This window comes from Aspergillus luchuensis, chromosome 7 (assembly GCF_016861625.1).
Source record: "Aspergillus luchuensis IFO 4308 DNA, chromosome 7, nearly complete sequence".
Classification (NCBI taxonomy): Eukaryota; Fungi; Ascomycota; class Eurotiomycetes; order Eurotiales; family Aspergillaceae; genus Aspergillus; species Aspergillus luchuensis.
In genome coordinates, this window is record NC_054855.1 from 1,204,262 (window position 1) to 1,216,416 (window position 12,155).

Genomic DNA, 12,155 nt, shown 5'->3' on the forward strand with positions numbered 1-12,155 from the left:
TTTGTGTATAGGGTGGAAGGGGTCTGGCGTATTGGTTTCCCAGCTTTTTTGGGCGTTGGGAAGGGTTCAACCCCGGATACTATTAATTGTAGATAGTTATTGGCAGGATTGAGTCAATGGTCCTGTGATGATGAGTGCACGGTTGGCATCTTGTCAATCAGATAACATCCACATCTATACTAAAAGCCATGAGGGGTAAGTGGATAGATGAAGGAATATATGTTCAGCAATCTATCCTAGCTACGCTACGAGCAAACAAAAGCATCACCCACAAGCAGAGATAGATCACCAAGCCAACCCAAACTGAACCAAATACAGCAGACCAACTCATCACCCACTCCCCTCCCCAACAGAACCCAGCCCCAACTCAGGCTCATCCCACTCCTCAGCAGGAAAAAACCCACTAAGAACGACATATCCTCCCGCCTGGCACCTACTCAACGTCATCTCCCTAACCTTCTCCAACAACTGCAACTTAACAAAGTACCGATCCAACTTCAACGGCGGAAACATAAAGTTCTCCAACCTATACTGGCTATAAAAAACCGTCTGACCATCCTCATTAACGCCAAACGGTTCCGTGACATCCGTGCTCCTATTATACTTCTTCTGCTGCAACGGGGGCTGACATGTCAAGAACGCCTGTTTGAGATCCGGGTAGCGTTCTGGGCTGAGGTAGCCGATGACGGTCTCGCCCGCGTACGTGGGTTCGTTGGTGATGGGGTGCTTGAAGTGTTTGACGGCGTAGATTAGGCCTTCCCGGTCAGAGGAATTGCCGACGACGTGGTGCAGGTGGCCGCGGCCTGCGGGGCCGTGCTCGATCCAGAGACCGTGCCGGTATGGGGGCCAGGAGTTGTCGTGGAGGTCTTCGGCGCCTGGGGGCAGGTGGAACCAGACGTGGCTGATTTTCCAGGATGGGTAGGGGGCTCTTGGCTTGGGGTGGGTGGTGAGTGAATCTGGTGGTGGAGGAGGTGGTGGTGGTTGTGTTTCTGGTCGGAGGGGAACGTCGGTTTGGATGGGGCCTCTTCTTTCGGTGTAGAAGGTGGTTCGGGTTTCGGTGTTGAGGGGGATTTGGCTGGCCATGATGGTTTAGAGGGGGTGGGTGAGGATTAAGAATGGAGGTGTTTAGGGTGTGCGGTAGGTAGTATGGATATTAGGGTTATGAGGCGGAGAAGAGGGAGGAAAAATGGTGGGCATCTTCGGGATGAAGAGGTTATATAGGAGGCATTGGTTGAATGTAAATGGAAAGGAGAGGCTAGGGAAGGCGCGCCTGTGCTATGTATATATCGCGGAAGATTGTTGACCTAAACAATATACTTATTGCGTGCATGTTGAAGCAATGGAGTTGGCTTTTCATTCACTAATTCAGTTCTAGACTCGTAACCTACTAAGTTCAACGATGAATATACAAGGATTCAAAGCAACCAAACATGTTCAGTGGAAGGCAATTAATGATTTCAACTAACGCGGAAGAGCAGCATGGATGCGAGCGATACCAACCTGAACCGTTCATTCAGTAAACGGAACCTGGCGCACCCAGCTAGTCTAAGCAAACGGAGAGCACTGCGCCAGCCATGTTGTCGAAAAGTTCTGTTTATGAGGGTACTAATCAGGGGAATAGAAGACGGAGACAGAAACGCCACAGATGAAGGAGATCGAGGAGAAAGCTGGCTAACAAGGGTCAGGATAAGCCGGAGGTAAGAATTGAAAGATTATCAGTGAGTTGTCGCGCACATATCTAGCTGTTCAGGTAGCTGCGTATAGCGCCTATATATCCTGTGAGTAAGAGTCGGCATGAAGACAATGGGGATAGACTGACCTTGCAGCTTAGTTGCGCCCTCCCCAACGAGCTGCGTCAGGTTCTCAAGGTCATCACCCGCGGTGATACCGAAGCGACGCACAAAGTCCTTGGCAGCATTTTCAAGATCACCGTAGGTATCATCGGCAACGGGAAGATCATCCTCAGGACGTCCAAAGTAGGAGTTGCTCGAGATAGCCTGGGCGCCGTCGAATTGACGAAGGCGCTCCTTGGCCTCAGCCTGGGCATTGGGGTCGAAACGATCGCGTCCGAAGAACTCGTCGGAAGAGATACCCTTCTGGCTACCGAAGCGAGACTTGGCCTGCTTCAACTCCTCATCTGTAAACATCATTAGTCGTCATCCTAACCGCTATAAGAACTGAGCAAGTCGCATACCATCAGCTGCAGACCGAGGGGCAACAGCACCGAAGCCCGGCTTTTTCGGGGCAGCCGGCTTCACGCCGACAGTCTGTCCAAATCCGAGTCGTCCAATTCCCATGCCAAGACGCTCCACATCACCTGAACTGCGTTCTTGGGTGTTCCTGCTAGGGCTGATAGGAGTGGGCGAGGCGATCGCCGTGGCAGCGGTGGTGGTCGTCTTGGCCTTAGCATCAGCCTCAGCCTGCTCGGCTTCAGGGTCGTAGCCCAGCTTCTCAATGCGCTCAGCCTCTTCCTTAGCCTTTCTCTCAGCCTCGTCGAAGTCGATAATTTCCGCGGCGCCGATCTTCTTAGCCCCCAGCTTGGGGGCCTTCTTGGCGCCCAACACGCTGCCCTTCTTCGCAGTGGTGGTGGAAGGAGTCTTACGGACAGCAGTGCTGGCGCGGATGGCGGTAGGTGCAGGGGAAGAGCTGTCCTTGTCGGATGCGGACAGGGGCGACTTGGAGCGGGAGCCGTTTGCGCCGGAGTTCAGGAAGGGCGAGCCAGTGCGGCTGACAACCGGAGGGGTACCGGTACGGGAAGGGGGGTTGCTGGGGCGCTTGATGGAGGGCTTGTCCCAGGAGGAGAAGAAGTCGTCATCCTCAGCGGCGGGGGTACTGGAGCCGTTGGACGGAGTGCCAGCGGGGATATCGGTAATGACAACCTCACCGGGGTACCTATGCGTAACAAAAAGCATTAGACCTGTAATATCTGCAGGAGACCCGGGCCCACTAACTGTTGCGCATCCTGCGCAGCGCGTCTCTTGAGCTCCTCCTTGTACTTCACGGCGGCGTTGCAGGTGTACTTGACTTTGACGTCCTTGCTGGCGAGAGCGGCAGAACCGCCGTGCGATTGGAAGTACTTGGTAGCGGACTCATTACCGCCGACCTTCATAACTCGGAGCTGTTCCCATTGCCATTCTGCACGCATCACATTAGCACCGACGGACATGGAAGTCAGGAGATGCGATGAAGCATACGGTCGAGGTTGGTGGAGCGAACGAAGGAGATATGCACGCCCAGGTTACGGTGATTGGCCGAGCAGTCAAGGCACAGGTAGATACCGAAAGGCACAGACGACCATGTTGGGTTCTTGGAGCCGCAATCGAAGCAGATCTGTGGAGGTCAAAAAAAGCAAGAGTTAGAATGGCTGGTCGGAGTAATAGTAATGATAATAATAATAAGTCTGGCGGGGAGGGGCACTGCGCGCCTTGTTTGCGGGCTTGAGTTTTAGCTTCTCAAAGATCTTCTGAGACTCCGTTTTGGAGGCACTCATGATGGGCGAATTGAATATGATAGAAAAGGACCCGAGGGAGAGGAAGAGGAACGGGCCAGCAGGCGGAATATGATTATGACACAACGGAGAGGTCGGGGAGGGAGAGAGAGGGAGAGGGAGATCCGAAAAGGCGAAGCGGGAGAGACGAACGTGGTCGGATTGGGATTGGGAAGTGCCCCGTTTTGTGACCCTGCCAGATTTGCAGGATGATCCGGTAATTTTAAACTTCAGGTCTGGATTTCGGGGGGGTGGCACGTCTAGAACAGCCGCTAGTGGCGAGGATGTTTCACAGCCATTGTCATTGAAGACTTGCTATAGAGTGTTCTTAAGATTTGATCAGAAGATACTTTCTCTCATCTGATAACTCAATCTACAGATCATGGCAGACATAAATCCCCGAGCCCTTGATACTAATTCCTCCAACCAAAATAGAAACCCCGTCCTGGTCCCTGACCCTCCGTACTACAAATACACACCCACCCTACTACTCCATCCATACCCGAAACTTTGCAAACATCCGCGGCTGAAACACCGCCGGAAGTGGATTTACCACGTGACCCACTCCATTCCCCACACGCCCATCATCCACGGCTCTCTGCTAAAGTCCCATCCGACAATAATTTCATGATACCCAAATCCCCGCGGTGAACAACAGCTGGAATTTCGACGGGGATGACCTGTGGTATGACAGTCAACAATACCTAAATCAACCGGAACAACCAACACAACAACAACAACAACACCCACAATGCTCCCGTCCACAGCGCCCTACCAACTACTACGACCTAGTAGTAACCGTGCCGCTTTGCGCCGGCTCCAACTCCAACACATCGGTTTACTTCCCCGCAGCAGCACAACAACAGCCACAGAAACAACATCATCACTATTCCTACGAAAATACGCCACGACACAAGGCGCCGCCCCGAAACGACGAAACGTGACTGTTCTATCCGACGACGGACGCTACGAGTGGGGAGAGTTGAGCGGGCGGGAGAAAGTCGCGAGGGCGACGCAGCAGTCGGTGAATTTCGTGGTGATTATTGCGGGGGCTGTGTTGACGGTTCGTTCAAGCTGGACAGTTAGTGTGTGGGAGTGATTGCTGATAGTATATGTGTGTGTGTTGCGATTAGGGCGGAGTCTTCTACCTTCTCTTCACGGAGGTCTTTTCCCCGAATAGCAAGACATGGCAGTTTGAGAAGGCGGTGGAGCGCATCAAGGATGATGCTCGGTGTACGGATCTCCTGGGTGATCGGAGGGAGATCAAGGCGTATGGGGAGAATACGTGGAGTAGGTGGGCGAGGAATAGGCCTATCGCGTATGTTGATTCTATTATCTATTTGACTGCTCGGCCGGGGGGCGGGTTGGGGTGTGGTGCTAATTGGGTTATAGGACGTCCGTTTATCAGGATAGACTGGGTCGCGAGCATTTGAAGATGAATTTTCATGTATGTGATGCTCGTCTTGTCTATATCCTTTGAGATTGGTTGTGGTATACTGATTGGTTGTGATATAGGTCGAGGGTCCGCTTAATTCCGGAACTGTGTTTGTGCACATGATGAAGCCGTTGAATGAGCATCACTGGGAGTATCAGCTCCTTGCTTTGGAAGTGCCGGGTATGTTTGGTTCATAGACGTCAATTTCTTTGGGAGGGTTGAACTGACTTGTGTAGGACATTCCCGGGTTGTGCTTGAAGAAGCGCGCGAGAAGCCTGGTGTTGGACAGGCGCTGAAGATTTTTGGTATCAAGTGGCGGTAGATGAGAAGCGCCATTTGGGCCGGCATATGAAGGGACTGCAGTCATCCCGAATATGAATACTGTATTATATACGTGAATCGTTCATGAGTGTAAAATATACCATAGGAGAAGCTGAATTCGGAGATCGGTCGATATTAGTAGCGACCTAAATATACCTCACTTTATGTTGACCAATGTAATGTATGCATGCATCTCATAATTCTAAACATCATATAAAAACAAAACTCATATCACATATATACAACAAACCTTTTTTATCTCTCCATTATACTATCCGGGGACCCTCCAAAATGGTCTTCGCCTCCTCCGACCTCCACCAACTCTTGCCCTCCTCACCAGGGAACGAAAATGCATCCATGCTCTCCGCCTTCATCTCAACACTATACCCGGGCTCCATCGGGGTGACATAGTATCCATCCTTGACGCTAGACGGGTGCACGAAATGCTCGTGCAAGTGATCCACATACTCCAGCACACTCTTCTTTCCACTAACCACCACGTAATCAATCGTGCTCAAGTGCTGCGTGTACTCAGGCAGACCGACACCACCGGAGTGGGGCACAATCGGCACGCCGAACTTGCGCGCGAGCAGCAGAATGGCCAGAACTTCGTTGACACCGCCGACACGGCAGGCGTCAGCCTGCAGAACGGTCAGGGCTCCTGCCTGCAGGAGCTGCTTGAAGACAACGCGGTTCTGGCACATTTCACCGGTGGCGACACCGATGGGGCCGTAGGGGGTGTCTTGGAGGGCCTTCTTGATGGCGGCGTGGCCGAGGATGTCGTCGGGGGAGGTGGGCTCTTCGATGAACCAGGGCTTGAATTCGGCGAGTTGTTGCATCCAGGTGATGGCTTCGGGGACGGACCAGACCTGTTATCACATGAGGTATTAGCACTGTGGGTGATGGATGGGAATAGTGGAAAGGTGGGTAAGTACCTGGTTGGCATCAACCATGAGGATGTTACCCTTATCATAACCAATGGCTTCACGAGCAATAGCCAGTCTCCTGCGGTCTTCCTCGACGTTTCCGCCAACCTTCAGCTTGAAGTGCTTGTATCCCTGCTCAACGCTCTCCTTGAGAAGGACCTTCAGCTTCTCCTCACCATATCCCAGCCATCCCGCGCTGGTAGTGTAAGCCGGTACAGCCTGGCTCTGCTCCGCCTCCTTGATGCGGTCCTGCTTGCCGGCCTCGACCTCCTTCAGGAGGGCAATGGCCTCCTCGGGTGTGATGGCATCAGTGATGTAGCGGAAGTCAATGCAGCGGACGAACTCCTCGGGAGTCATGTCCGCGACGATGCGCCAGACAGGCTTGTTCAGGGTCTTGGCCCACAGATCCCACAGAGCGTTGACGACGGCACCAAGGGCCAGGTGAATAACACCCTTCTCGGGTCCAATCCAGCGCAGTTGGCTGTCGGAGACCAGGTAGCGCCAGGTCTTACCCCAGTCAGCGGTGAGCTCATCGAGGTCTTTACCGACGATGAGGGGAGCGAGGAGGGAAATAGCGGAGCAGACGATTTCGTTGCCGCGGCCGATGGTGAAGGTCTAGGGATGTAAGTTAATGTTTCGGGGGTGGAAGTGGGGGACTATGTGCGTACCATGCCGTGTCCGGTGTAGTCAGAGTCAGTGTAGATGATGCAGTAGGCGGAGGAGTAGTCGCCTGCGGCGTTCATGGCATCGGAGCCGGTCTTATCGAGGGAAGTCTGTCATTTGGTGAGCAGGCATGAAGATAGATGGGTGGCTGAGAGGATGTGCGCGCGACTTACGGGAAACCTCACGTCCCTCGTGGTGAAACTTGTGATCTTAACCATGGTGATGGCTGATTCTGTTCAATTGAGCTGAAAAGGAATTGGAGTTGGAAAGAGAAGTCTCTCCAGGTAATCGCAATCTAGTTGCAATGCGGGGCCGTCGGCAGGCACAGTATGAAATCTGGGCTGTCAACACAGGCTGTGACCACGCAAAAGAAGCAATTGGATGCTACAGAAGACAGCTGCAAGGTAGCGAAAGACAATTGAGAAAACAAAACACAAAATTGAAGCGACCAGGAATGTAACTGGGCTGGGGAAGTTACTTATACAAGGCGGGCAGACACCCCCTCCCCCTCCACGCAGTGTGGGGAATCTCCCCTCATTGGCGGAGGAATTGCTCCAGCGCGTGGGTTGGGTTTCTCCGCCAGTCAGAGGCCAGCGCTGCCCGGCCAGAATAAATCCGCGTCTCAAATGTCTGCAGGGTTTCTACCGGCAGAATATGGATGACTAGGTCATTTGCGCGATTTACATTAGGGTGTTGCGGACGGGCTTTAGGTACGGATGAAGATACAGGTTGCTCCTAAGAGCGGATATCAGATTCAAATCACTATCGCTGGCGGTTAGGTACAGACAATCTTCGGAATGCATGGGTATAGAGACAGCGTCCGCGTGATGCTGAACCCCAACAGCAGATATACTCCATTTATCCGGAAAGACCTCGCTTCTCGCTCTCCGAGAAGAAAATGATCATCCGCCACAGCTTGCGGACCAGCACCTCGGCTTCTTCGTCGAGTGCCTAAGTAGCAGCGTTAGCATGATATGCAGATAGACAAGAAGAAACATCAGTAGATTGCAGGTTAAGCTTACCTCCTCCAATTGCTCCACCAGCTCTTGGGGATGACCATGCTTGCGAACATGTTCTTCCACCACATCCACAAGCATCTGCTCCTGAACACCCAAGTACTCCACGATCTTCTTCTCGACGAACGGCTTGAGTTGCTCGCTGACCACCGTTTCGTCGACAAACTCCCACTTGACCTCCCAGCCCCAGAGTCCCTCCTTGTCCGTCGGGATCTCGGCGGCCAGTTGCCGGGCTGCTTGTGCCCGTTCCTCGTCGGAGAGACCAGCCGCCTCGGCGGCACTGTCGAACTTGATCGGGATGAGAGGACGCCGAGCCGTGGCCTGAGGCTCTTCCTCGTCCTCCAGCAGGCCTTCCACCTCGGCCACCGTCCGGCGGGATGTAGCAGCCTGGGCCTTTTGCGCAGCGGCTCCGAGGGAGAGCTTGAAGCGCTGAGGCTCCCGAGGGGCCTGGTTCCGAGTCTCCAGCTCTTCCGCCTGGCGCGCAAGGAAGTCGTCGGCCATACCGCGGGCCTGCTCCCGTTGTTGGACAGACCGGGCCCGTTCGCGTTCTTCCGCCGCACGATCTGCCTCGTCCATGCTGACCTCGCGAGCTCGGAATCCTGCCCGGCTACGTAGCCATGCACCCCGGTCGGCATAATAGTCCTCCACCTTGCGCGCGGCCTCGTTATCGTCGTTCCAGTCCCTGTACCGCTTGTCCATCTCCTCACGAACTTCCTGCATTTTAGCCTCCTCTTCCTTGTCTCTCTTCTTTTCGCGCTCCAGGGCGGCAGTTCGACTGCGTTCACGGTTCAGCCAGCGGCGCTCCTGATCAAGGAACTGCTTCTCGAGTTCCGCTTCCTTTTTCTCCTGACGGCGACGCTCCAACTCCTCATCACTAGCGTCTGTTTCTTCTTCCTCGCGATCAAAGTGAACAGTAGTAGCCCCGTTTATAGAACCGCCATTGACAAAAGACACTCCCTTTTGGTAGTCCTTAGGAATCTGCACGCCAAAGCCCTTAGGGCCAGAAGGCGCCGTAGACACGCTGCGATCCCGTGGACCCAGTGGGACTCCATTGGCACCAGCCGCAGGGCCACTCGGAGCGGAAGGCGGGGGCGATGCCAGTCGGTTGAACCGTGTGCCCGCATTGCGTGCTCTCTCCATGGACTCAATCTCTTCCTCCCTCTTCAAACGCTCGATATCACGACGGTTGCTGCGCTCACGGAAGGCGGCGATCTCTTTGGCGACTGTCTCTCTCATCTCGGGAGGAATATCGGAAAGTTCGTCTTCCACTGTGATGGGAATGGTGACAACCTCCGCTCCCGTACCATCGGTCTGACCTTCGGAGTCCTTCATAGCCGTGTCTCCTTCGCGATCGATTGCGGAGACATCTTCCTTCTGAGTAGGGGAGGTAGGATGGCACAAGTCAGAGAGGACGTTCGCGAGGGTACTACGTGCAGCATCTAACCGCGCCTGGCGCTCAGCAGGGTCCTGATCGCCTCTGGTGGCTTCGTACTGCTCCAGGTAACTCAAGGAGCTTTCATCGACGACAACCTGCACCCGATTAGCTCCGTAGTTCTCAGATTTGGACCTAACATACCAGTAGTGTGCTCTTCTCCACCTCACGCTCTTCCTTGTCATCTCCCTCGGACGGTGTCTGTCTCTTCACAGGCACTTGCACGTCCTTTAGCACTTCCACCGCGGTCCCTAGACTTTCGGGGTCCTCGTACTCTGCGAAACCGAATTTGCATGGCTTTTCGTCCGCATCCGTAGCGCGGATCCAGCGCCTGAGATTGCCCGCCGAACGGAGAATCTTCTCCACACCCTCGTCACCACCAACGCCCTCAGTAATTCCACCAACGAAGAGCGTCCGCACAATTTCCTCGCGGGTAGGGGGCTGCAGTTGCATCATCGCATCCCGAACGTTCTGGCGCTGGGATTCCAGACTGGTGGATCCCAGACCTGCCCGTCTTCCCGGGGCCTCGCTACCGCGTTCTTTGCTCGTATCTGGAGTGGCAGATTTCGGTCCGGACGTACCAAGGCGAATGACGGGGGCAGAGAAGTTGATGTTGGGCATGTTTGGAGGAGGTTGGAAGTTGGGAGGGAAGCCTGCCGGACGACCAGGCTGTTGGGCGTTTGCAGGCTGCATCCCAGGGGGAGGAGTGGTTCCGGGGGCTACCATACCGGGAGGAGGAGCTACAAAGTCAGTAACAGATAACAGACGGGGTATTGAAGAAATGGTAGACTCACCCATGCCCGGGGGCGCACCAGGATAGGCGCCAAAGTCTGGAGGCCTGCCATAGAGACCGGGAGCTAAGAAAGTTAGCATACGTTCATTGAGTTCATAAGAACACGCAGCGATGCTATCCAATGAGGTGGGAGACGTACGCTGGTAAGGATTGTACATTGCGACGGAATCGCAGCTTCAGTAGCGATTGATCAAAGACGTCCCCAGGTACCGGAAAATTTTGAATAGTCGTGGAATAAGAGAAAGGGGGGTTTATATCGAAAGTTCAATCAGTTCAGAGTAGAGATTCGCCCGTATAAGGGAGCGCAATCCTCGTCTGATCGGCGGGGAAGAGACGTTTGAGCAGATGAAGAAGATCGCGAGCTGCGGCGGAATCGCAGTTCGAGAAGAACCATGTGGCCCGTGCGGACTTATCTTGGCAGCCCAGCAGTGCTTCCGCTCTCGCCTTATCCGTGTTGTTCTATCGTCCAGCAATCATTGCGTAAACAGTAAGTACGCTTTACTAATATGCAATGAAAAAGCAGCTGGTTTATGCTAATCTGAAATCCGCCCTACATTCGATTGCTCTCCGCGAGGGGTCCAACATGCTAGGCCTCAGCACTTCAGTTGCTTCTGCTAGAATATATTAATAATTTAATAGACTTGCTTTTCAGAAACTAAAATTTCAGATCTACATTATTATGATACTGGCTTTTTCAAATCATTGCCCTCAGGAAGATCAACACATAGCTTCGGCAGAGCCTCACTAGCCAGTGTCGAAGACTCCCGTGCCAGTATCCTAGGGCAGGGGTGCTACTCGATATCTGCAACGAAGTCAAGCAGCTACTCTATGCCGCAATTACTAATGATTCATAAGACACTGCAGAAATTGTGAGTGAAGGAAGAGCTAATTCTTCGACAGACAGAGCCTCTTCATGCATATGCAGCATCGAATAGGCAATTGTATATGAATAGCTCTGAGGTTCACCAGCTTCGAAGCTGTTCAACGATGACCATTGAATACAATTCCTTATTGGGAGGATCATACAGCAGTCCCATTAGTGACATTCCCTGTTAACCCGGCCTTCCTCGGATCCAGAAGGAAGAGTTGTCATTGGGTTTGCCCTTTACCTAGTGGAATTGGCCACATCCAGATTCCACTGGTCGTTGAACATCAGAAGAATGTTAGGGAAGAAGTGAGCTATGATTACGATGAGGCAATAGTCAATTGAATCCAGGGGTAAACCATAAGGGGTAGAATGGAGGCATCGGTAAAGGCACAGCAGTACACACAGTAAACGCAACCGGCTAAAAGGGAAAGTATGGAACGATCTCGACCGAAGCTCCCGAGCCTTCGATAGACGATCTGGAAGGCAGGACGTGGGGGTAACAATTCCACGGCGACCTTTTTTTTCCGAGGGACTGACAGGAACATACATCTGTAGCTATTACTCTTTCCATTTCTATTATTGGGGGCGTGGTCTTTGGTCCTGATAACGCAGGATGGGACTGAGGGCCCGGTGTGACCTTGAAACCGGCTATTACTGTGATTCATCCTGGGCAGAATGGCCAGGACTGTCTTAGTGGAGCCCGGTCAATCTGGATGATGAAGCTTCCCATGTTCCCATGACGATGCGGCCGGAGAAACAGACACGAAATCGACGGAGATAACTGCTGTGAGTGTGGAAGTGATGATACGGATAGCTTTCCAGTGGTGATCACCAAGAAGGTGTAGAAGTCTAGAATAAAGTGATGACAAACAGGATCAACGCAAGACAATTGTTTAGCAACGGGAAACAAACGTTCAGCTGACCGGCAGAGGTTTCTGGCAAGGGCAAATGGGAAAGGCGCCCACCGGGGGAATGAATCTGCGTCACTTTGCTGGTTGTGGTGGATGCCCCACGGCAGCCCCTCCCTCCTACGGACCCCAACACGCCGGTTGACGACATACCTTGTCTTGTTGCTCTCCTCTCCCCTCCGCGACTCCCGCCTCAAAACTACTATTCTTCTTCCCCTTCAATTCTTCCCTGCTACCCCTCCTCCCTATTCCCTGCCTTCTTCTTCTTCCTTCCTTCAAGTTTCATCTGTTTTTAAAGTAAAAGGT

General features: G+C 53.2%; 5 protein-coding genes across 5 annotated transcripts; 1 reads left to right on the forward strand and 4 right to left on the reverse strand.

Annotated features, from left to right (window-relative positions):
- Positions 1 to 330: 330 nt before the first annotated feature.
- On the reverse strand, positions 331 to 1,083 carry AKAW2_70448A (uncharacterized protein; the record flags this gene model as incomplete). The annotated part of the gene is made up of 1 exon (XM_041683031.1): positions 331 to 1,083. One exon carries the CDS (start codon positions 1,081 to 1,083, stop codon positions 331 to 333), a length of 753 nt encoding a protein of 250 aa, XP_041547332.1.
- A 655-nt stretch (positions 1,084 to 1,738) lies between these two features.
- Positions 1,739 to 3,490, reverse strand: GLO3 (ADP-ribosylation factor GTPase-activating protein; the record flags this gene model as incomplete). Its single annotated transcript, XM_041683032.1, has 6 exons — positions 1,739 to 1,767; positions 1,820 to 2,137; positions 2,195 to 2,892; positions 2,952 to 3,135; positions 3,195 to 3,330; positions 3,425 to 3,490. The coding sequence occupies 6 exons, from the start codon at positions 3,488 to 3,490 to the stop codon at positions 1,739 to 1,741; spliced, it is 1,431 nt and encodes a 476-aa protein (XP_041547333.1).
- Positions 3,491 to 4,238: 748 nt separating this feature from the next.
- On the forward strand, positions 4,239 to 5,244 carry tim21 (the record flags this gene model as incomplete). Its single annotated transcript, XM_041683033.1, has 5 exons — positions 4,239 to 4,550; positions 4,621 to 4,805; positions 4,880 to 4,934; positions 5,003 to 5,102; positions 5,159 to 5,244. 5 exons carry the CDS (start codon positions 4,239 to 4,241, stop codon positions 5,242 to 5,244), a joined length of 738 nt encoding a protein of 245 aa, XP_041547334.1.
- Positions 5,245 to 5,509: 265 nt separating this feature from the next.
- Positions 5,510 to 7,050, reverse strand: LGD1 (mandelate racemase/muconate lactonizing enzyme family protein; the record flags this gene model as incomplete). The annotated part of the gene is made up of 4 exons (XM_041683035.1): positions 5,510 to 6,112; positions 6,179 to 6,784; positions 6,838 to 6,942; positions 7,006 to 7,050. The coding sequence occupies 4 exons, from the start codon at positions 7,048 to 7,050 to the stop codon at positions 5,510 to 5,512; spliced, it is 1,359 nt and encodes a 452-aa protein (XP_041547335.1).
- A 640-nt stretch (positions 7,051 to 7,690) lies between these two features.
- On the reverse strand, positions 7,691 to 10,153 carry AKAW2_70452A (uncharacterized protein; the record flags this gene model as incomplete). The annotated part of the gene is made up of 3 exons (XM_041683036.1): positions 7,691 to 7,783; positions 7,855 to 9,378; positions 9,425 to 10,153. 3 exons carry the CDS (start codon positions 10,151 to 10,153, stop codon positions 7,691 to 7,693), a joined length of 2,346 nt encoding a protein of 781 aa, XP_041547336.1.
- Between the last annotated feature and the right edge of the window lie 2,002 nt (positions 10,154 to 12,155).